The sequence below is a fragment of the Acyrthosiphon pisum genome, chromosome A2 (genome assembly GCF_005508785.2).
Source record: "Acyrthosiphon pisum isolate AL4f chromosome A2, pea_aphid_22Mar2018_4r6ur, whole genome shotgun sequence".
In the NCBI taxonomy this organism is placed as follows: Eukaryota; Metazoa; Arthropoda; class Insecta; order Hemiptera; family Aphididae; genus Acyrthosiphon; species Acyrthosiphon pisum.
Genome location: NC_042495.1, coordinates 3,354,809 through 3,382,047, shown reverse-complemented (window position 1 = coordinate 3,382,047; position 27,239 = coordinate 3,354,809). Strand labels below are relative to the sequence as shown.

General features: G+C 33.2%; 1 protein-coding gene across 1 annotated transcript in view; it reads right to left on the bottom strand.

The window, feature by feature from the left end:
- LOC100164079 (neuronal PAS domain-containing protein 4A) overlaps nucleotides 1–27,239 on the bottom strand; it is a 147,586-nt gene that overhangs the window by 98,246 nt on the left and 22,101 nt on the right. The window contains exon 2 of the mRNA XM_001946040.5: nucleotides 14,371–14,552. Coding sequence (XP_001946075.2) covers nucleotides 14,371–14,552 — 182 coding nt within the window. The remainder of the gene's footprint in view (nucleotides 1–14,370; nucleotides 14,553–27,239) is intronic.

The window sequence follows — 27,239 nt, the reverse complement described above, 5'->3', positions numbered from 1 at the left end:
TATGCAAGTGTTCTGGCGTTTCACGTAAAAAAAAAATAGCATAGGAGTACAAGCCAAAATTTCTGAAAAATTAAGGTTGAGGTGTTTCGTCCCCTTGCGTCCCTCACCCCGAAACACAAACCAAGCACTGAATATAACACTGTGGGTATGGTATTATAACCGTCATTATCTATATATATATATATATAAATATAATTTAACTTCCCTGGCTGACTGACTGACGGACCGACCAACGTAGACCCTAAACTATGATAGTTAGAGAATTGACATTTGTCTAGTACTTGGTGGTACGAGTATACTTATAAGGGTCTTATAAGGGTCTTATAAGAGCCTGTTTAACAATCATAGTTTAAGCCTCGGTTAAGCCCAACCCACTGGTTTTACCAACCAAACTCGGGGGTTTAACCTAAGTTCAACGATTGTAATACGGGCACTAAGGGATCTCTAAGAATGGATTTCACAAAATCAACATTTTAAAGAGGATTTCGAGCCTTCAGGAAAGAATTTTTTTTGCTTATAAATTGCTGGCATTGGTTAAAAATTAAAATTTATTGTAATAGTAGAAATATTATTATTACTTGGGCATATGAGATAAAAGAATGCATCAAATCGTCGCGTTTATGGCCTCGAATAAAGGTATTATATCTAAAAACAAATATGAGAGTATATTAAATGTATGTTTGTAGCTTATATTTAAAAAAACTATTCGACAGATTTTGGAGAAAATTTCAAATTGTTTTCAGAGACACCAGTAAAGTTTCAAGTATATTTTGAACCTCGATCGAATATTGTAATTTACCAAGACTTGCCGTGTATAATCTGTCAGCGAGGTGTGCCGACGCTGATTTGTCCGTGACCCGAGGTATACGCTGAAAACCAAGATTCACACGTCAGTCCAGCTGACATATCAGCTGTGTAGCGCTAAATTTGATATATTTTATTCGTTTTCCAACGAGAGAATTTGGGTTCTTCGGCTAGTAATAATAATAATAATATATACGACGATAATATCATGAGATGTTTCACGGGAGACGCTATTCGATTTGGATTGGTTTTCGTACGGAATACGCAACTATACGAAAAACAAGAAAATATATTATCTGTACAGATATATTATTATTATTATTATTATATTATTACCATTGTATATAGGTGTACCGATTACACGCTGATTCGCGCGCATCAGAGAAAATATCATAACGCCACAGCGGCGGTGGCAGATCGTAATCGACGCGGATGCGCTCGCGCTCGCGTATAATACATTACAATAATAATAATACGCACACCACCGATATAATAACAATAATCCGCCCACGAGTGGTGTATACGTCGCATATATATATATATATTATTATGATACAAGTACGCGCGCGAGCTGCACACACACACGCTGCCTATAATAATAATAATATTATATCGTATACCGGCGGCGGCGGACTGTAGTACGACCCATCATAGCTGGTAGATATCATGTACACGATCATCATCATCGACAACCGACATCAATACACACACACACACACACACCGAATATTGTTGTGCACATATAGGTATAATATACACGAGCATATGCATTATATTACATTATAATATGGTATACGAGTGCGCAGGTATATCATAATAGTTTGTACATAATAATATGTATATTTATAGGTATTATACTAGAGGTGTATATATGGATACGTATATCGTATATGTATATAGCGTTGTCTCTGCGCATAGGAATGCCGGAGTATTAAATGCGTCTGTACAGACACAGAGCGTTAAAAGCGAGTCCGCCGAAGTACTGTATATAGCTAGGGTAACGGAACGGTAATAACGCAATATTTCCGACTTTGGGCACCGCCCCGACAGCGGCTAATACCCGTGGCATTATAGTGTGTGTGTGTGTGTACCTACACTACCCCCTCCCTGCCCCTCCACCACAACGTACAATATGCGAGCGTTTTTTCTATCTCGACGTACGCGCACACCGAAATTGACTGTGGAAATGTTTAAGGACCGGTTTTTGATTTTTTTTTTTTTTTTTATCTTATTATTATGATTGTTTTTCGTTATTTTTATTTTGGAATTTAAGGTTACAAAATCGACACCGCCTCCAATACGCCGAAACATAATATTATGATTGTTATATCATAATATGTCATGGGCAGATCTGTAACAGAGAAATATTTTTGTGACTTAATGCCAGTCACACGCGGGGGACATTTTACTATAATATTTATAATTTAAAAAGCATAACTTTTGTATTCTTGCCAAAAAAAAATATAATTATATATAATATGTGTTATATTAATTTTGGGTATACATCAGCGCCCGGCCGAGGAACGTTTTCTTGACAGACAATTTCATTTTTTTTTACCTAGTTATATTACTCCAGTCAACTAACGAGTGTCACCCAAACAATGTTTACCCCCTCGAGTAGCAGCAAAAACAATTATACCTACTTCTACGGACGTATAATTTTCAAAATCCATTATTATTTACTTTCCAATCCTATATAGTTACTGTAAATGTAAAATTCATATCTTGAAATTCGAATTTCACTTTCATCTATACATAACATAATATTTTGTATCTGTCCGTTTCAATCGTTATACTCGTGTAGTTGGATAATAGACGGTTTGTAAATATATACTGACGAGTGACGACAACATGATTTATTTATCTATGACAATAATTATTTACGTTGGTACTTTGTACGCATAGATTGATACTTTGCGACGACTGTCGACGGCTATAAATTCAAATCTTCAAAGGCATAACGTTATTTAGATATAATATAACATGTTATATAATTTAACGGTAATAATAATGTGAAGGTTTTATGAATGAACTGATGACGTGTGGATGACAGAAGTGACACGAGTTAATGGTTATAACATGTGACTCGCGTGTTTCTAAGCTAACGAATAGGACGAGAATAATAAAATTCCAATGTAGGTAGGTATCTTTATTCAGTATAGTCTGTATAGGATATACTGTATTGTATACTTGAATGGCATTCGGTTTTATATAAATTATAAGATCAGTAAGGTTCGATATCTAATCTAATATAGGTACATTTTAGAATGGATTAATGAGAATATGACAACAAACCTATAAAATATAAAAAACGTATGAAGAAAAAAAATCTTTATTTAATCAAGTAAAACCACAGAACCATTTACAGGCTGTAGTCAATTTACATCAAAATTAACCCAAAATATATACAACGTGTGTAATTTGCACCATTTTTTTTAAAATACGTTTGTAATTTGCACAAAAATAAGGATATGTAATTTGTACCATCTTCAGGTAGTAAGAAATAGGAATTGTAATTTGTACCAAAATTAAAATCTATTATTTTTTCGATAATATCTCTAACAAGAACCAACTACCAACTACTAAAAGTACCAACTTACACGTTTCTATATCCTAATATAAATTTAGCTTAGTTTTTATTTCTAAAATAGCTGAGCTTATACACATATTTTTGTAAGTTTATGTAAAATCGTATTATTATGAATATAAAAAAAAGTTGGCCAATCAAAATAATTATATGTAAAATTAAAAAAAAAACAAATGTACCTATACAATATAGATTTCGATAAAGATGTCTATAATTCATCTAGTCTTGACGTCAACCAGGATATCGAGGAATATCGAATATTCGATTATGGAACAAATAAATAATTATTTTGGTGCAAATTACAAACACTACTTTCGACTACCTGCAGTAGTGCAAATTACATCTCTTTAATTTGGTGCAAATTACAAGCTCCCCATTTACATACTCACATACAAGTATATATATCTATATAACTAAGATTATACGCAATAATTCGTTTTGGCATAAATATATTAGACATTTATAAAACAACAATATTCATTACTCCGTTAAAAATCTAATCCATAATAGGTCTACAATATTAATGCAATATGTTAAAATATGACAGGTAGGTACAATGTATACATGTATAATTTTAGGTATTTATATAACTCTATATAAATACTTCAAAATAGCTTATTTAATTTTAATTTTGTTTACAAGAAATATACAATCCATAGAATTAAGCACGATAAGTATAATATGTGAACAAGAGAACAAAAATAAAATTATTGGGGTTGCGTGAGTAAGCAGCCTGCACCCATTAGTAGCACTTAACTTGGAATTACTTCAAAATATGTAAAAAAAAAAAAATGTGGTCTAATGTTCACTGTTTATTGTTTTTATAGTACGTTTATATTTTAAAAACGTATATATAGGTACCTATATAGTACCTAAGGCTGTATAAGTTGATAAATTATAATATATTATTATTACCTACTGCTGCAGGTAAACACGGGGAAAAAAACAGTATTCGCTTGGACATCACAACCGTCGCGCATTAATATGTTCCATTACAATAACATTGTGTAAACTATATATTATTATAATCGTCACATATATATATATATTTATATAGGGTATATAAAATATATATGTCATGTACGCGATCGATATCTGAGCAATATTACGCGCGTGTAATGCTTCACTGCGCGTTGCAGAATCTCTCTGAAAACACCTGTTTGAAGCCTGCACGCGCGGCATACTCACCGAGTGTTTTAAAATGTTATCCGGTAACATAGTATATATATGTGTGTGTCGGTCTATAAGTGTACCTACAGATATTGCAGAGACTGCAGAAGGATTGTCGAAGAACAGCAGTGGCATTGATAAGGCGGTAAGTATACTTTGGTAGTAAGTAATATAAAGTAGGTAGGTATACCGATAACCGCGCATGGTATCTATATATACAAAAGGCATATATACCTACCCATACCTATAATAATAACCGTTTAGTATTGGTGTGCGTGTATTATTATAGGTATACGCATGGCGTTATTTTATTCTTATTGTGAAGACGATCGTTTTTATTTTTTTCTATCATTTGGCACAATCTCCGCCGCTGCGGATACCCGTTCGCCTCATCCTCATCACTATATACTATCTGGCATCTGCAACCATACGAAGCGTGTACGCGCGGGAATTTTTACGATTAAGTATACTATTGTATAATCTACATGTATCTTCTTTCTCAAATCGCACGTCTCGCATCGGTAAATATATTTGTGTGTATATGTACCTATAGTATAAATTATAAGTACCTATCATGCATCGTCATAACCGCGTTGGCCGTTCTGCAGCAGCGACGTCCAAATAATATGGCCATATCATCATCATCATCATCCTTGTCCGTGTCTGTCAGGTCTACAGAGCGAAAACGGACAATCGATTTAATGGAAATCCTGCAGTTTCAGTTTTAAAAGTATACACTGTATATAGGTATCTACGCAGATTATTTTACGGTGTTTCTATGGTATATCATGTAATATGACGCGTTATAATGTATAATATAGTATAATATATATTATAATCCAATTATCTTCTCTCTCGTCCGTTTTGAGACGTTTTGTGCGCAATCGTTTAACCCGTCAAAACAGCATATTTACGTTTTTTTTTATGTATAATATTATAACATAATATCACATATATAGTATAATATTATAATAATAATAATAATTTATAATATAACACGAGACGTGTCGTTTTCAAACAACGCGGTGGTGCGGAACAACCACGGCGATGACGACGCGTGTCGCCTGTATAACCTATACACTACATAAATATAGTTAAAGTGACTATATGGTAACGCGCGGCAACAGGTCGGTGGAATAGTTTAATTATTATAATGTCTCGGACTCTGCAGGACGATAAAACAGCGAAAACGGCACCTCCGGTGGAAATAAAATCGTTAAGTTGTCCCTATGCGACGTCTGTCCGTCCATTGTATGTAAATAGTCCGGGACGGGCATAGTGCACGCGAAAAAAAAAATTGAAAAATAATTCACCTTCATTGTGTTTCAGACGAACGGGTCGCGGTTGCTGGCGGCGGTCGCCGTGGAAAACGGGGGAAGGGTGGGGGGATGAAGTATATATTATGTATTATCCAATGTATTTATATATAAGTGAGATCGCAGATAACGAACAATATGTTATTGTGTATATTTTATTCTTCATTTTTTCCTCTCCTTATTATTTCGTATACCATCCGAGTATATTGTATTATATAGGTACACTGTTTAATATAATATAATATAACATACATACAGCATAAATGTAGGTATATATATATATATGTTGTTGTAGAGAAGAAGACGCCTCAAGCTCAGGGGCTATAAGCATAGTGCGTGCACGGGGTATAATATTATAATATAATAGCTCCAGGCTGAATTTGCATAGCAATATTATTATATAATAAACTGCGACGAGGTCGATCGACCCCTCAGCAGCACCACCCCCTAACCATGATCGAAGTCCTGACGAGGCGCGGAGCTTCGAAATGCCACCAGCATGTACGACTAGCAGAATGCGTAGGTATATAATATTATAATATATATATCATATGATATTATTATCTATAATATAATATAAATAGTCAGATTTTGTTTTTACGGATAGTTTTCTGGTGGGTATACTGCTTATAATATTATAGATTGAACTTTGTATATTGGTTGAAATAATATATGCGGCATAACATTTTTTTTAAATCTATCTTCAGGTTTAATAATCAACAACCGCGGTGAATGATGGTATAAGAAGTATTATGCAAATATTTAGTTCACCACGAATATTGGATAAACACCGCAACAATAACTTTTTGATTCCGTCTTGCAGACTAGATGCGGCACATAAACGACCTGCAAGTAGAACACGTCCTGTTTTGATGAATAAAAAAAAAGAAAATTGCCATAAATGGGGACCGTCGCTTTTATATAGGTAATATATAGTTAGACCACTTAAAAACGAGTGTGGCCGCGGTATTCCAGCATTATATAGGCCGGTTTCAAATGAAAAGACAATATAATATCCTCTTTATTATTAAACAATCTATAGGAGATTATATACCTTAAAGTCTCAATAATAGAATTTAACAAATAGAACGTTATTAATTAATGACGAGTTTAAAAGTTAGGTAAATATTATAATGTCGAATGGATCATTATTCCAAATAGGTGAGTATAGTAAATATAATTTTATTCTGCTTTTCTAACACAGCATCTTGGACCATTACGGCGCTACCTAATAATATATATTATGTTTATGTGATAATGAAATAATCTATACGACCGTGAAATTTAATAGTCGTGAATAACTTTACCATAAAATATAGTGTAAAGACGTGAACATTTTACATGACGATTTTCGGCTAATTGCCTAAAATATTATGTTCTCGTCTCTGTAATATTTTACACGCATCTGTCTACCGGTATTTATATATCTTATACAAATTACACAATACTACTTTATCGATATCTCTTCTTCTGGCTGTACATCACCGGTAAAATACGAACCCATAAATTCACTGAGCCGATTTAGATGTGTACACGGCCCTTTTAAGAAAGCAGAGTGGTATTGGCGAATGAGACAAAACGAGCGACCGGTTATGCGTCGGACGATTAAAATATAATGGATTTCACTTTAAAAAAAAACCGCTTTGAAGACACGAGATATTAAAATACAACCAATATGCTTCAAAACATCATGTAAAAACACCAAATGATTAACCATAAGTCCACATATAGTATCATTATAGTATGCTATAATATGTATACTTCAAATATATTAAATTTCGGCGATTAGGCTTATAAAATATATTTATACTTCTCGACAGTTTGATTTCGGTTTTAAGAAAACCGAAATATCACGACGATGCGTACATATAGTCATCCAGAGTTGTGTAATTGCGTATATATACCTAAATAAAAATAGGTACTCGTGATTTATTTAAGCACTCCGGCAACGCGCGGGCCTTAATTGATTTAGATTTAAACGAACTACTCACACGCATTTGCCAAAAAATAAACAGAATCTCATATTATAACGATTGGCTGTATATAATATAATATTATTATAATACATAAATGCACGCCCATATCGTCATAATGATGAAAAATATATACTATACGTCGTCGCAGCGGTAACAAGCTATAAACAGACATTACCCATATTGTTACACGATTTTAAGGAGGAAAAATCATATAATTATGTAAGGTCGTACCTATTATATTCAACGAGATGACATTGCCAAAACAGACGGGAAAAAGGTAAAAACATGCGCACACACTGCACAATAATATAATATATAATAATAATAATAATAATAATAATAAAAAAATAACAACAAAAACGACTACACTAACTAATAAGATTTTTCGAGTAGTACGTATAAATATAATCTACCTACCTATATATATTCCGTACATAATATTATTATTATACTGAGCACAATTATTATTATATAATATTATAGAGGAACTGCGAGATGACGCGACTATGTTTGTTCGCGTCTGGGACGGCATAATTATCTTCTTATTCAATTAGACCGAGGCCGTTTTTCCGTCTCTCGCCACTCGCCCCGAAGCCGCTCCTCTCTCTTCGCCCGTACCATTTTTTCCCCCCGAGGCTTACACGGTCATTAGTCCAGTCATTATTGAATCAAACACGGGCCAAAACCATCATCAATCAACGGCGGACCCGATGAAGACGTATTTTTCCTCCGTTATACAGCCGCGATAATGCGCACGCCGCGCCCGTGTGAATCCGCTTGTCAGCGACACAACCGCTTTTTTTCAACAATTTTATTCTTTTTTCGTTTTTGGTTGGAGCGTAGTACAGTATAATATGAACGATAATATAGGGGGGGGGGAAACATTTGTCTAAATATATTTAGAGTATACTCTATATATAAGCGAGCGCGCATTAACTGCGATGATCTAGGCTCATCGCTCTTATCTTTTCCGACTGCTGTTGCATCAGAAATTTATTATTTTATGGTTATGATTGCATTAATTTGAAATAGTATAATTATTAATATTTAGCATTATATAGGTACCTATTAGAACATAACTGGACACATCGTATCCACACGACGCGCATTTCCTGCCGTTCCCTACATACTCTTTTTATAGGTTAACTGAGTATGGTAAGCAATAATACTATAGCTTAAAAATGGTTGTACTATTGTTACAAGCATTTAAATTTAACACGTTGATACACGAGAAAAAACATTTATATTGTGTCTTACGATAAATCTGAAATTCGATATACTATCAATGACTTCGAAATCAACCCGGAGACTTTAACGTTGCATGTATAATATACTGTTGTTTAATATTATGTTTATTCAGTAGTATCTGCTAACTAATATATAATCGGTATATTCATTATTATTATTTTAATTATATTATTGTTTTGCACGTATACAGACACATGCGTGCAAGACGTAATGTCTGGTCATTTGATATTGACAGATACCTACACGTGAATTGCCGCCTACAGTCTTTTTTATCGTTATTGCATGCATCCTTATTATACGTCTTATTAGTAACGCTATACTGTTTTTCGATTTTCAGGAATTTCTTTAAGTTGTGCATTATAATTGTGTAAACTTAACAAGGCTCCATAAGGCATCAGTTGAATCTCGGAAAAATTCACACGAAAAGAATGTAATCGACATCATTGAACGTATATATATATTATATACGTAAGTATAAGCAGTATTCACTAGGTATATAATTATTTCTGTAGGGCTGCAGTATCTGTATAATTTTTAAATTTTGAATCGATCATTTGTTTAAATAAACGCGATGCAAGAATAATAATCTAATAACGACAGAAAATAAAACGAAATAGACTATATAGGTATAGTATAAATTATTAAAATCAAATATTTCAATAGTGTATAGTCCTTTCAAATAATAATTTTATAAAATATACGTTTAAGCTATCTCACTTGAATACTTGATTTAACAAAAAAAAGTGGTAAAATAGAAATTAATATTTTATTTACATAATTTCCGTAATTATACGAACAATATATATTATTTTACTAAAATTATTCCAATCATATAAAGATGACAAAGGTACACGTTTATCGGGTTGAAAAAAAAAGAGTGAAATAACGTAAATAAATTTGGATACACGATTACCATATAATAAATGTGCGGAGCGTATTGTTTAGTATAATTGACACACGTACTTCGTACACACACATAAATGAATAAAATAAAATACGAAACCATATTTAATATTCAGTATAATTTTTGGCTCGTGTCGATGTTCGCCGAGCATTATAATCACCAAATTTACGGGAAAAAAAATAATAATAAATAAATATATAAAACCAACAACCGATTCGAAACGATGAACAATATCACGAATCGTGATTATATAATAATATTATTATAATATACCTTTGCAGCGGCAAACACGTATATCGGTCTCGTGCCGGACACGAGACACAAGAAAAAATTTAATATATTATAATAATATAAGTAGATGGGTACCTATAGGTTAGGTGTATATGTATATGAAACGCGTGCGTTATTATTATAATATTATTATTATTGTATACAATATTATAACGTTATCATCGTGCGGATAACAATGACCAAATTAAAACGACATTTAAACCGTTCGTTTTTGGGGGTCTCGACGACGCTGACGTGGGCGGAATTATATTGTTTTCGGAATTGGGTTTCCAACATATTTGCGGTGGACCGCAGAGTCGGGAGGGCAGACCGGTTCGGCGCGCGATCAAACGCGCGCGCGGCGAAACAACAACACCCCGGCCGCCATAAAAATAATAATAATAAAAAACAACCGAAATATAATAACTCGCACACGTACCTACGTGTATTATAATAATAATAATTTCACTATATATGATAGTAATAACAATATTATTATCACGGGAAATAAAAAAAAATACAATTATACATATTTTATAATATTATATTATGGGTACCTACCTATTTATTGTATACAATATTCTATATAATTATATTATACTAGCCGTGTATTGTGTATAGGTACCTTTATATACGGAAGAGAATTTAAATGATAAAATACCCGAAAATATAATATAAATTCGCCTCCGCCTGGCACGTAGTATACCTACAGGTGCTAATGGGTTGTATATAATATATAAAAAAAAAACGACGACAACAACAACAACAACAACACGAGTCTGAGGGCTACTGAATATGTGCCGCCGCGACGGGCGAGCTCGCGAGCGCGCGCGCCAGATAGGTAAACCGAGCGTAGGACGCGTGGGAACCACTCTTGGCGATGTATACCAAGGTCGTGTGTGACGGCGGTGGATTCGGCGGACGGTATCGATTACCGCACACACACACGCATACACGCAGACGCCAACTGGCTGTTGGCGAAAATAAACTTCTCTGTGAGCCTCGAGGGACCCGGAGAGCGGGTATCGCACGCTCATCTGAAACGCTATTAGCGGTTTACGATAAAAAAAAAAATAAAAAAAACCACAGGTATTTACCGCTCTTAATATACCTATATAATAACATATAATATTATAATATTATACCTACGTTTTATTTTATTTTATTATTTGAATTACAACCCGAGTCGTTCGCGAGTAGGCCAGCTATGACTGCATTATTATAATATACATTATTTCCCCGCGCCGAAGATTTATTATCATATCGCATAACGGATGTTGTTAAACCGCCCGTTTATAAAGTCGTCATTATTATTATTAATATTACCTATGTATAATATATTATATATTATATAGGTATACCTACGCTGCAACACGAAACGGCTTTAATTATTTTACGCTAACGATATTATAATATGATGATGCCCAAATACGTTCGGACCATATATTATATTAGGTATCAACCAACCGTCAAACGAGCATGTATTATTGTATATTATATACATATACAAATTATATATGGGTACAATTTATAAAATTAGTATCTTAAACGGAGCCGTCCACAAATTCCTAATTGTTATTGGTAATCATTACCACAATAACCTAACATAGAAGGAGGGGGCATATAGTCTCGCTATATTCTAGAAACTTTTCAGCGGTAGCGAAATCATCGTCGTTTACCCCTCTTCAGTGACGTCTATAATTTATAATATTTAAGGATTTAAATACCCTAAAAACAATTTAAAATATCTTTTCAACCCAATAGGTTATAATTCCCTTCAAAATGAACCAAATTTTTTTTTTATAGACATGAAACATACGCAATTGATAGGAGTGATAGGAAAACAACAGTTTAACCTTGACAAATTAGATAGGCGTCATCACAGTATTTTGATACGCATCCTCTGCTCTTTACTTTGCCTTTATCGTAGTTCTCCACTTCGTATTGGCTATCAATCATATACATACATATATATAACATTGAACAAAATCAACCAACGAAAAGTGGAGAACTATGACATGGGATGAAGGTGAAGGAGATGCGCATACTGCGCAAAACTAGTACAATTGTGATGATACCTATTTCATTTGTCATGGGTTTAACCTTCGCCAAGTATTTGTAAGCTGTATACTCGGATTGCATTGTCCTAGATCACTCAAAATATAATGCAACTTGCGTTGAAACCCGGGTCCCAATTTAATATCATATAGGTATAATTAAATACTAATATATGAGATGATTTCCGCGATTTGTATACGATATGTATTAACATCGATTATAAATACTAAATTATGAATATTTTATAATAAATAATATAATAATAATGATGTAATAATATATCATAAATATTTATAATCAATGGCATTACTTATAGGCATTTACCTATATAACATCCTATAAACTCGACCTGACCTACACACCACTAACCACGTACAACGTACCTATACATATTATATTATACTACTTTAATGCCTGCTGCAGCAACGCGAAACTCCGGGATATTCAAATACACATTGCCGCGTTGATGGGAACCCATACGGCGGCGGCGACGGCGACAAAGAGTCGAAGGAGCCAATATAATAAGTGTACATACATAATAACAACAATAATAATATATGTGTGCAAGTTAAATAATTGATGTATATGATATGCACACACACACACACACACACACACACACGACGTCTATAAAGTACGCGCCAGCGGTAGTCCGGCGGATTTTATTGGCGCGCGGCGATCATAAAAATCAATAGTCTCGCGCGCGATGACGTCCAATACAGTCACAACCGCCGCCGCGAGTATATAATATTATTACAACTATAATACGTCGTCCGTCTGTCCGAGCCCGCGCGCGATCGGGCGGCGGCCTGCGTGCTGTGAGCGTATGGAAATGTGAAGGCTCATTACGGCCCGAAGATTTATCGGCGGTCGGGACGTACCGCGGCCGCCGCGTCAAACCGTTGATTAATTACGACCGGACCATTGTGGCGGCGGCGGCGGCGGTGGTGGCTCTTCTTCCTCTTTTTCACCGCCACCGCCGCATTCTCAGGTCCGATGAAATCCTTTAAAGTATTGTGTGTGTATGTGTGTGTGTGAGAGAGGTTTACCTATATATATATATATGTAAATATATTATATACCCCGTGCAGTGTATGTATAATAATAATATGTATAACGCAACGCTGAAAGAAAACAGCGGATGTTATATTATTACACATATTATAATATGTAGGTGACAATTCAAAAAACCCGACTCCCCCTGACTCTCGGTAAGTCTGTAATCGCGTCGGTGATGGAATTTTTTTTTCGTTTTTTAATGATGTTTGTTATTATAGGTGTAGCGTGTAGAAAACAAAATCACTATTGTTAGGACTGCGCGGATCTCGGTCAATTAAAATGTGAATATTATTTTTATAGTAATGTACCTATCTAATTATTGATTTTATTGGCAAACTTATATTATGTCAACACTTAGACTTTTATTATACTATATTAAATATGATATATTAATTATATTATACGAATGTAATCCCTCGTTATCCGCGAAGGTTGGGTTCCAGCATAATTTCGCGGATAACTGGACTGCTATAGCCGTTATACAGCGTTCGTATAATAGTGATAAAATAAAGTATGAATTATTAAATAAAGGGTTTTTCCAAGTTTCCAACTAAAACAGCGGATGATCGAATCCGTGGTTAAAAAATCGGCAGATAACGAGAGATTATTGTACATTATAAATTATAAAATATTAATATCCTGAAATGTAAAAGATGGCACAACACTTGACGCTAAATATAAAAAAAACAATTTTCATTTATGATAATTTTTGAGACAATATATTATTTTTGACGGGAAAAAATGACACATTTATGCGACCGTTACGATTCGAAAGTCACGTGGATATTTCATTCAATAGTTATATAATAAATAATAATGTAATGGAAAGTGTAATATCTTTATAAAAACCGTTTAAACTTTTAACTACAAAACTACAAAACTACAAAAATGTATACGAATCATGTATGATTCGGTATATCATATATCATCATATATAACCTAGCTAGTATATATAATATATTGTATAGAAAATCTTACCTTGTTGAAAGTAGTTGGCTTTCCGGACGTACACGCACACCAGGGCCATGAGTTGCAACTGCGACAACCGTTGCCTCGTCGACGGCGGCAGGGGTAACAGGTCTCGGAGGTTTGCGATCTCTGCGTTGATCAGATCCCTCCGAAGCTTGCTCGCCCCTTTGGTCGACTTGGTCGCGTCGAACCTACGTACAGACAGAACACGAATATAAGTTAAGCGATGAATATGTATGTAATAATATAATATGTTTTATAAACAATTTTATCCTAAACTTTGGACAGTTATTTTCAGTGTTATATAAAACTTGGATAAACGACTTACAAAGTTTACACTGTAGGTTGGGTTATATAATAGGGTTTTATAAGTAGGTATCAATATGACTTAAACAAAATTGCACATATACTCGGCAAATGCAGATTTTAATAATTTAAACAATAAAATGTATAATAATATCGCATACATCAATAATAAAAATAATCCGATTTGACCTAAATAATAGAGTATAATATATTATAGCAACTACTATAAGTTAAAGAACAACAACAACAATAACTGCAACGATGACACGATTATAGGATAATAATAACGTTATAACTCGCAGTATTATAATACAATAAAAATATAACCACATATCGTCGCAATAAGTACGCCTACGACGTGAAACGACGTCTTAATTAAATCCTCCCCTGACGGCGGCGGCGAGTTCGTAATCTATCGATTGATACCGCACGCGGTCGTTTGTGTATATATTATATTATTATTATATCCCATATAATAGAAGGTATACTACTCGTTTGTATATACCTGTTGAGCCTAAACCATTTAATTTACCATATATACATTTAATATATATATATACACGTTATACGAGCAGTATGTAATATTATGTACATTATCATATCACCGTGGGGCCGGGGCCGGCGGCCGGTATTTTGTGCGAGCTCGTGCGACGACGACGGCGACAGCGGACGTGCAGGTACATTATCCGCGCGACCCACGCGCGCTTGTCCGGGTCTCGACGATATCTCCGAGATTATTATAAATATATAGGCCGTCGACGATTAATAGCGTACGATAACGCGACTTGCGATACGATAATAGATAAGTAATAATATAACACCACTGCAGCAGCCGGCGGCGTCGCGTTTATTGTGAACGGGAAACGGAAAAAAAAAATTCCATCCCGTGGAAAGTTTGCGCGCCAAGACTATCGGGTAGGTAGGTAGGTACCTACCTAGGTATATATTAATACGTGTATGGCGCACGTATTTTTATTGTTATTTCTCCCCCCCCCCTCGTCGGGCATACCGGCGATGGTTTTTTTTTATTAATGTTGTTCGTCCGTCATGTAGAAAAAAAAAAACGCAACAGCCTTAATAATATTACTATATTAATATAGTGTAGTCGTAGTCGCTGCACACGGCCGAATTTGAATATTATAATAATATACACTGTATGAACTCGGCGAGGTCCATTATAATGATTTAAATTACCCCCGATGAAAGGTTGTATATTATAGATTAGTATATTATAATATCAGTCTGCCGTACACAATATCTGTTCGGGCTGCAGAAATATCACGTGACTCGACCGTACCTATATAATATAATACGAGTATACGCGTTTTATAATAATATCATTATCCTATTATAATTTAATACGCATTGCCTATTAAATCGGTCCAAAGGTCATACGGCATGTAACGTCTTAAGCAGAGACCTATTACTCATTTACACTCCACATTTCTACAAACACACACCCTCGTCGTCCGACATCACGGTTTGGTGTGCCCGCCGTGAGACAAAACGCGTCGCGTAGGTAACACTTACAGTGTTTATATACCTAGGTACCAATATATTGTGCAGGTAATATTATTATTATTATTATGTTGTGCACAAAGCTATGTGGTTAAACTTCCGTATGCATAATATAATGATAATATAAACGCTGTGACTTATATTTTTACACCAATAATTGCATATTATTTCTCCACGTAAAATAATATATAGGTACGCCTACGCTGCCAATGTATATTATCATACTTAGTTGGTACAAAGTCGCATAGATATATGCACGAGGCTGCCACTATTATGTACTATATATGACTGTAATAAATTTATTCGAATTAATGTAATATTGCAAATTATCATATTATTTAGGAACATGGAATTTATCGTATTATATTAAGCGCGTTTGGAAATCATTATATATTGTATATTATGTGTGTAGCTTTTGGCTTTTCGTCACAAATTGTTGTTTTTAATTTATTTCTAACATATAATATGATCAGTGAACGCGTTTGCACATAATAATATTATATTAGTATACAACACTTCAGACACGTCATTATAATTTATAAAACCATTTAAATGTAATATAAAATTTTAGTTTCGTTACATTAGAATAAACTGTTGTCACTTGTCAGTCTGTAAACTATATGATGAGCAGTTTTATATAGTACACGCATATATATATATATATATATATATATATATATATATAGCGACTGTGAGGGAAACGCGTTATTTTGAGTTTGCGTATAATATAATATTGTTATGAATACATTATAACCTACATATTATTATTATTATTATTATTATATTATGCAGAAAGCTAAAATACATATATAATATTATAATACTATATAGAGGTGTAGAGGTACCTATATAATATATAATTTTATATTACTGACAAACCGCAATTAAAAAAATAAAAAAATATTGAAAAATCGAAAATCTATCCACCGATGACAGACACGACAATGACGCGCGTTTGTATGTGTGTGTGTGTGTGAGTGTATACACAATAGTACAATACTATACAACTACAGTCGGTTCTTATGTTATATTAGATCCGCGGGTTTGTGGCGACGATAGGTCCGAGTAAAATATCTTACGCGTGTTTTTATATAAATTTTAAATTACGTGCGGACGTCAACGGGGACATCAATAGCGGCGAGCAGCGGCGACCCGTCGTCTTATTATAAATGCTGCTGTCGTCGTCGTCGTGCGGTGTACACTCTCACACGGCAAGAGCAGTGCACGTGAATCATTTTCTCGGCGTGTTATTCGTCATTGTCAATCTCGGGGCCATTGTGAAAAAATGTCGTCGGGGCGAGCACCGCGTCACGCCGCGAATTTCGCCTCGTTATAATAATATTATTATTATCATATCACAACCCGCAACCGCCCGCGACACGGGTATGATATTATTATCGCCATCGTCATCGTGACGTCCTGTCCACGTATGTTATTATGACTCGTATTATTATCATGTTTTGTTCGTTTGTGCGTTATAACAATATTATGCAGGGTGATCAGAAATAAATGGGCTATATGGAAGATTCACACGGTTTTTGTACCACGCGAAGTCCTCGCGGTTTTCGAAAATCAAATTTATTTAAAAAAATAAAATATTCAGATATTATATACCCGACACCCGAAGCCACAAATTATTTTCATCGCAACGACTACGACTGTGTTTGCACAATATTTGAAAAGCAAACAATACGCTTGCATATATTTAAGTGCACTTGTATGACAACTCATCGTGTGTAGGTACACACATTTATTTACTTGAATACGGGATATACGCCGACTTGCACTAGGCATGGTTTTGGGTATAGGACATAGGTACCTACTACTACCTACTCGTACATATAATATTATATAGGTAATATATGTAATATGAAATTCCGATTGCTGTGCAGCAGCGTGTTTCCCACGGCCACTCGATCACACGCCGAATATTCGACGACTCGCGGGGCAATATTATGTAGTAAATATATTCTATATTGGAATTATCACGTAGGTATATATATATCTATTATAGTAGCTGGTTGTAGTATATCCTTCGTAGTATGTTTGCATTTATAGGTGCGTGTATACATATTATATATGTATAATAATGTATGTAAGTATATAATATTCGACGACGCCCGTAAATATGACGCGACTAGCCGTATTACGGGTGTATATATATATATATATATAAAATATATACGTACACCTTATATATACGGCAGCAGTGCTGGCTATACATGGCCCTGGGGGCGAACGGAACAGTGGGAAATCATCGTCGGGCTACTGTGTATAGTAGGTATGTATAAAAATGTGTTAAGTGTTGAACCGTATAAATAGTCATTTTGCCCCAGTGTATATGTGTATATTTATCATAATATGTATACGTTATTATTATGTATTTCAACATCGTTTACGTTGTTCTAACGTGTATATTATTATTACCTATATACATGTATATAGGTACTGTACAGTTGTTTTCTACCATTTTCAAACGTGAAAAGTGCCTCATGACACTATATATATATTTTCATATGCATATATATACACTCATACCTATAAATATAAATACCTACGTATATAATAATATGAAATGTAATCCACGTTTTAAGTATAATATGAGTACATACCAGCTAATACGATCTACTCATTCGGACTTATTAAATACGCATCCGTATATATAGGTATGCGTAATAATCACGATAATAATAGTAATATGGCCTGCGAGGTAAGTTTCATGCAAATATCAAATGACTCATTCGAGAAGTATGCACCGCATATAATATACTAGATTATGAATTTTGATTATGAATGTGCGGTACCTATTTACGGCATAAAAATAAATTGCTTTACAACTCGTTGATGTATTCGTCTTTTCTTTCTAGTATAATGAACCAGCCAAGAAAAAATAATCGTCACATGTCATATTATCTTTAATATTCGCCCGGACCACGGAGTCGGGACATGTTATTAAATAGTTTATAACGCGGTAAAGACTTTAACGCTGGGACATAGACGATATTGTTGATGTGTCATGATGGACAGGGGGACAGCCTTTATTGATATTATAATAATATATTGCTAGTTTTAATAATACAATCAGATATTGTTGTTTAGGAATGATATGGGATAAAGAAATTGTTGTCAAATAGGCAAGTTAAAATTTAACACCATTATTAGCATACAATCTGTAATTTATTTAGGTGCATTGGTATACCTAGGTATATATGTTTTGATTAATATCCGAGAAAATGACGGCACCGACACCGGTATCAAACGATATTGTGATTTCCCATGGTAAACCGCAAGACGGGAGTCGGGAATGCGGCTGTCATCATTATATTACGATACGTCAACATGATTTAAAAAAATAGCTGCGACCATTCTATACACAGAAGTTAATCAAATTATGTAAACATAAATAAACTGGAAAATAATATTAAAATACATTTTCTTCTTCATTTATATTTTTATTTGTTCGAGAATGATTTATTATTATGTTGACCGAATTCGAAAAAAAAAACAATATTTATGCGTTCAGTTACACGTAATAAAACATTTTAAAACTCGTGTATGTGACGATAAAAAAATTACATGTCAACATACATTACGATCCGCTACGGCGACCATGACGTTTTCATATAGTTTTAGTACCCGTGTATAATATATACAATATACATGTTATACTATTTTATTATATGAGATTCACAATAATAATATTAATGAATCACGTGTCACCTCATTTGTATTCTTGGTGCGAGACTATAATGAATTATTATTTACATAATTAATGCGTTTAAATAATATAGTATAGTAATTTTTCCATAGTTTGATAATTTCATAAATCTCTTTATGAATATAAATAACGTCCTAATCCATGTTGTCTAGAGTAGTATAAACAATTAAATATACTTTTCAATAAAATACAATATACCTAATAGATTTGGTCATTGACCGCGTCGCACGCGCTTATTGATTAATTATTAAATATTATTTTTTTTTTTTTTACATTTTATCTGATATTATAAAAAGTAATAATTAGCATATTATGCCTATCCATTATTATTAGATTTTGGTTAAATTATGGTATTGGATGTAAGTACCTATTTACAGGGTAATTAAATATGGAAACTCACCCTCTTTTTTACTTAAATAATTAATATATTCAAATTCTGAATTTTGTAATTATTAAGTATAGTACTTTGACGAAAAGAAACCATTGTTTCAAACACTACTATTTTTATATGATATATAAGTAGTGTCCTGTGTCGATACAAATTTATTTTTTTTTCAGATGAAAGATAAAACGTTTGAATATGATTTGAATAATACATATAAATTCTTAAAAAAATCTTAAAAAAATCTTTTACTCGACAGTTTATGGTAAAAACTGTGGTTTTTATTTAAAAACAATAAGATTGTATTGCCATAGTAATTTCCTTATATACCTAATGTTATTATTATATAAAAATCTAAATATCGGATAGTACTGAAAATTTGTTCTTTAAGTAAGTTGTACCTACATATTAAAAAGAGTACAATTTTTTTCTAGAATCATATCGTCCCCGTTCATGCAAAGTACACTAAGTCCAAAAATCGACTTAGAAATTTGTATTTTAACAATAATAATAAGAACTATAAATTTCACAGTGTCATATTATTTACTACTACTCATAAACAGCTACTTCCCTTAAGGGAAACTCAATTAAAAAAAGAAAGAAAAAAATTTGGTTACATATGGTATACATTTAAAGTTTGAAAAAATTGCAAAAGCTGATTCATGTTTTTGGACTTGGTGTGTTTTGCATGAACGGGGACGATATTAACTTTTAACTATGCCAATCAATTAATCGTATAATACATTGAGCTTAATTGATTATAATAATATTTTGTTTAATAAATCAACGTAATTCATCCCTGGCCTTTTATGTAATAGACACGCGGCACTTATATATTGGGCGGGTCCATTTTCCTCCAAAGACGAGATACCGTTTCCCTCCACTGTCCATTTTCCTCCAAATTATTTTAGACAGTAATTTTGTCTATTTTCCTCCAATATTTTAGCTAGTGTTGTAGTATTTCGTTCTGTCTTATAAATATATAGAGTAAAGCTAGGATCACATTTTGCGCTTATCAGTTGATGATTACACTCTGGTATCGGCTATCTATATCAGCTATCGATTAAAGATTCGCACATATAACGTGTATATACGGCATATACGTATATACTTATTTATGTTATATTGTGTATCAGTTGTCACTTATTATTATGATTACACATAAAACGTTTGTTAATTCGTGATGGTTACAAATATTTTTTAGCATATGAGTTTAAATCTGAATTATCACGTTGGCGATGTTGTTTGACTACTTGTCAATCAGTTATATTATACACTAATAAGACTGATGAAATAGTAGCCCATGAATTACACAAAAATGTACATCCAAATCATTTGCCATCACCAAAAAAATAAATCGATTTTTTTTGCTTTGCATAAATTATTTGTATTAACTATTTCATTATTTATTGGAGGAAAATGGACAGTGGAGGAAAACGGTATCTCGTTTTTGGAGGAAAATGGCTACGGCCTATATATTTATACTTATAATGTATAGTGTATAAATGTCTATACTGTATTCGTAGCACTTATTTGAATTACGAACGTTATAATGTAATAAAGATAGTCGAGTCGCGATAAATTGTACCTCAGTACCCAATTCGAAATCCTTCGTAATACTGGAATTTTTTTCTTGCCCCTGAAGTGTTTTTTTGAGTTGTTTTTCCATTTGCATTTAAGGTATTATAACTATCGAATAAATAAATTGAGGTATGGACTGTACCTATATACCTACTTTTAGAGCTCAATCGAACAAAATCCAGTAATGATTGTACCGATGATGTCCGATAGGTAGGTGCAGGTAGGTCCCGCGTTGAAGCGTATTATTATAGCTCGGGTAAATCATAATACCCATAGTACCTATTATAATAATATGGATATATTTCAAGACCTCGCTGTGCGGCCTCTCCCCCGCGGGACGAGGGGAAACCCGACGGGCCATGACTGTTCAGAGGTGGACACGGCGTGTACACCTATATAATATAATATATAATAATAACGACGAGTGCGGGTAATATACGTGTGGCCGGCCAGAGATTTACACGGATATGTACGCGAATACGAGTTGAGATAACGCGGTTGTGATGTATAGATACAGGAGATATATATATATTTTTATATGCGATATATGTTGAGTGATACCGATACATATATATATATATATTTATATGGTTAATAATACCGAGGAAACGGCACAGCGACGGGGCGAACAAAAATAAGAAAAAGAAAAAGAAAGCAGGCGAATATATATAAGTGCTCGCGCGTATTACTTTGTCGTCTGATTTAACGCCTTGTAATATATGTATATTTATATATATAGCCGCTGAAATGACCATCGGAGCACCTGAGACGACGACGACGTGATGGCTGTAGGTATATAAATAAAAGTATTTATATTATATATTTTCGCGTTATAAAACCGGAGAACGGCGCGCGTATTGTAATAAACGTCCCGCGCGTATAATTTAATGGCACACCGGACGAAATTAAAGGAGCTTTAGCAAGACAAACGACGTGTAAAAGTCACCTCCGTATATATATATATATACACTGTATATAGGTACCTATATATTATGTATATTTTATGTATTATAAACGGGCAGGCGCTGATGCGTCAGATATATATTATATACATATAGTATAGGTATATAATATAATAATTTAATATACAACGTCGACGTGCGCAGTACACGAGCAATATAATAACCACGATAATGTACAATATTGTAATATTCAGCCGAGTAAATTTCATACCTACTTCTTCTTCTCATATATTATATACCGCAGGTAGGTACAGTACCCGCGCACTTCACATCACACAAAAGTGTAATAATATAATGCGTGTATATATAGGTGCGATTATATTATTATTTAATAATATGCACATTGTACACGACGACGGTCGCACTGCACAAGCGCAGAATGATAATATGATATAATATTATAATGTATAGGTATAATAATAATAATAATAATGTGTGCGTTCTCGTCGACGTGCGCGCGCCGCCCGTCCGTTGATTTGTAAACGCGGATTATATAGAACTATATAGCCCGATCGGGCTTGTTTATGTGACACAGCCGATTGAAAGATTAAACTATGGGGCTCGGGTGCGATAACGATATATACGTATATATATATACGCGTGTATTATATAATATACGATATAGGTACCAGATTCCCCCTGTCGGTTCCACGTGCATGATAATAATAATAATAATAATATAGTGGCGAGACGGTGACCACGTTTGATTTACGCGTGTTTTGGCGCCCTGGCGAAGTATTATCGGACGACGCCACAGCATCATTGGATGACGACTCCTGCGGCGACGAGAAGAAGGGACTGAAAACATTTTTGGAAAAAAAATAATGTGCTACCATTTGATATAAATTATATCCTCTGGAAGAAAAATTATTGAAGAATCATAGGTTTTTGTCAATAAATAGGTACTTATATAACCACGACAAGGAAAACCTTACGAAAAATCGGTCACATATACCTACATTTTATCGTGTATCCAGCCCAAAAACAAATATTCATGTTAAAAAAGTACCATGCTACGAGAGATTTTTCTTCCGTGAAGTAAATTGAGGAATCATAGATATTATTAGGTGTTTGGATATATCGGAAAATACTACTGTATGCTAAATTTTGTTAGGAATTTAATTTAGTTTTTTTTTTAATCGTTGATTTGCGTTTCTATGGACACATACATAATATTATTGTAATATTAGGTTTATACTTTATGCAAATGTGAGGTCATTTACATTTTCAGTACCCTCGCATGACGTCACATTATACTCATAACAAAGATCACGGCAATCTATTATTGATACATATTATAGTTTTAATGTAGGTAGAACATAAAAAAATCAAGGATAACTGTCAGATAATATTAGTTATAATCTCGTATCAAAACACCAATAAAACAGTGTTAGATACATCTAAATTACGAGAGGTTAAGATACGAAAACATATAAGCTGATACTTGCACTCATTATGCGCATGAGCCGTCTCTATTAACAAAATATTAAATCCCATTTATCTTGGAGTGTTTAGCACCCCCAAAAAAATTTCTTTGGGGGCTGTAGCTCATCTCTTCTCTCTGTCTTATACAAGTGTATAACATAGTAAATTAGCTATCAAGAGATCCGTTTATAGTTTCGGAGACGACCAATGTCTGTGCATAGGGTCCTCTCATGATGGTTAAACTATTATTGTTATAAGTTGAAAATTTCGTAACAAATCACCTTCAGATTATATTCGATTCTATAGACATAATATATCATAGTGCGGCGCTCGCGTAAGTCGTTTACCGTGTTTATTTTTCCTGTCAAACGAGACCGATGTCCATCCGTCTACAGTTGTCGGGGTCCAGTGCGCGTGAAATAAACTGGTAAAAAACATCGATATGCGTGCAGACGACGGTCGGTCACTGACGAGAGAGAGAAAGAATATATAGACAGCACATCAGCAACGTTTCCACTATAGGTATACAATATTATTATCATCGTTATAAACTTATAACTATTATGATATATATCGGTCTTAACACTTTGTCACTCCGACAGCCGAAGTGCAAAAAATTTGATCATTATTGCGGCTTCCAATTTCATCATAATATTATGGACCCTGCGATTTAATTTTGAATAACTCCGAATAAAATAAACGAGTATTGTAATTTATAGTAATATATTGTTGAAACGTTTTCTTTAATCAATTTTTTGTTTACAAACATCTGCAAAAATCTTGTTATACTTTGGTCGTAAAATGCAAGTGCACATTTTTCTACGCTGCAACAAAATATAGGTGTACACCTAATGTTATGTCTGTCGTAATGTATGAATCATCCGCGGTGTTAAAATTTTGAACATTCTCGTGATCATTATTGTAATTTATTTTATGTTATATTTTGGTGTTGTATGATAAATAATAATATATTATTTTTATTAGAACTATAATATCTATTCAAAGTCAATTCTATTCAAATAATCGCATAATTAGTTTTATATATTATTATGGAAAAATATTAATATTTATATTATATAAAAATTATATTATAATATCTACTCCACTCTACAGAATAATAATCGTGTAAGCTTGATCAATGCTATATTATTACTAATCGTTTCATCGTCTCACCTATATCGTCTTATTCGTCTTATTAAGTTTGATATAAGTCGAAGACTGAAACATTTTTACTGCTCCAAAACACGATAACAAGACGCGGAAGAAAACCTCGCATTGTAGTAAAACCAATATACACACTATCGCTTATATCGGAATCTAAAAAATACATAAACATATATTATGTTATAGATGTATTTTATAAACCTCTCATTAAGCAAACGTTGAATAAAGCTATTACTGAAAGTATAATAATAATTATTGTTCTGTTCCATGCAAAAATATAAAATTTAAAACCCATGTGAAACACGTAAGTATAAACATAAAATACTGACAGTCGACGGACATGAGTTTGCGCGCCGGCTTCGGGCAATTCGTCTTTGCGATCACGCAGACCTATTAACGAGGATAATGCACGGGCATATCATACCATTTGTGTGAAATCGCTTTCAGAGATTTATTTGATTTTTGAAAAAAAAAAGTTAAAAATACTATGTTTACATATTATTATTATCTAGGTACGTGCCGAAAATACGCGTTTTATCACGTTGTATACTCTATGGACTTTCAAAAGTCATAAGAAATAAAAACATCATATTAAAATCATAATTATTTTGATCTCTCTGTATTGACACATTTTTAAGGTCATAATTCGTATTGCATAATATCATACACATTATTATAGCTATACATCATAAACGTATACGGAGGACTTATTATAGAGGTTTACTTGAAATAATTATAGCCTATAGGTATATACATAATACGAAGATATCGGTGTAAATTATATGTCATATACACGGTTGTTATTATATGCAAAAATGGAAATATTGAGTAGGTATGTTAAATATTAACGCAAGTTCCTGTTGACTCCTTACGATAAATTTATTCTTTGGCTATATTATTATTATCGTTAAAATGATGCATGTAAATGTATATAGGTATTATAATATATTGCTACTCATCGCGAAAGTGTATACATATATATATATATATATATATATATATATATATTATATAATGATACGAAAATAATATCGGGTTGTAATTACTATTAATAACACATTACCATCATGCACAGAACGTATGGATTGCAGTAGAAAAAATACTTGAGTATACCACAATGTAAGATGTTATTGGCTATACGAAATTATAATATTATTATAATGTGTATTCATTCCGATGGAAATAACCGACGATTTTCATAACATGAGCCAATATAGTATTGTTAACAGTGCAACGTGCGGGCGCCGGAGGAAATATTATTATTATTTGTGATAATTGAAGTCATGGTTTTAAAAAATGCAATTATGAGTGCATTTATTGCACTGCATATTATTTTGATTTTAGGTATCGATAATTAAATACAAATTTACAACACCGTTTTTGGCTTAATACAAATATAGTTCGAACTAGAGACTTTAGTAAAAATCAATGTCACATCATTATATTATACGGACTCACATAACATAATATAATTTCGAAGAGTGAAAATTAATGGTGTTCGTCCTAGTGCTCCGATAGAAATATTGTACAATCTATAAACGACGAATTATAGAGCATTAAGAGACTGTCAGCGCACTATTTGTTTTCTCTCTCTGGCTCACGCGCAACATAGACAAAATGCATTTACGCAAAATAATTTTTTCTATGTGTTTAAGTAATTTTAGAGTAAAGTCACCCATGACAAAAAAGATAGAGAATAATACTTTTGAGGGAATGACATATCGATTTGTCTAAATAATGTCTCAAAACAATTTAAACATCATTTAAATTTACAACTATTTTTTATTTATTTGAAAGTCAAATAATAATAAAATATAAAATC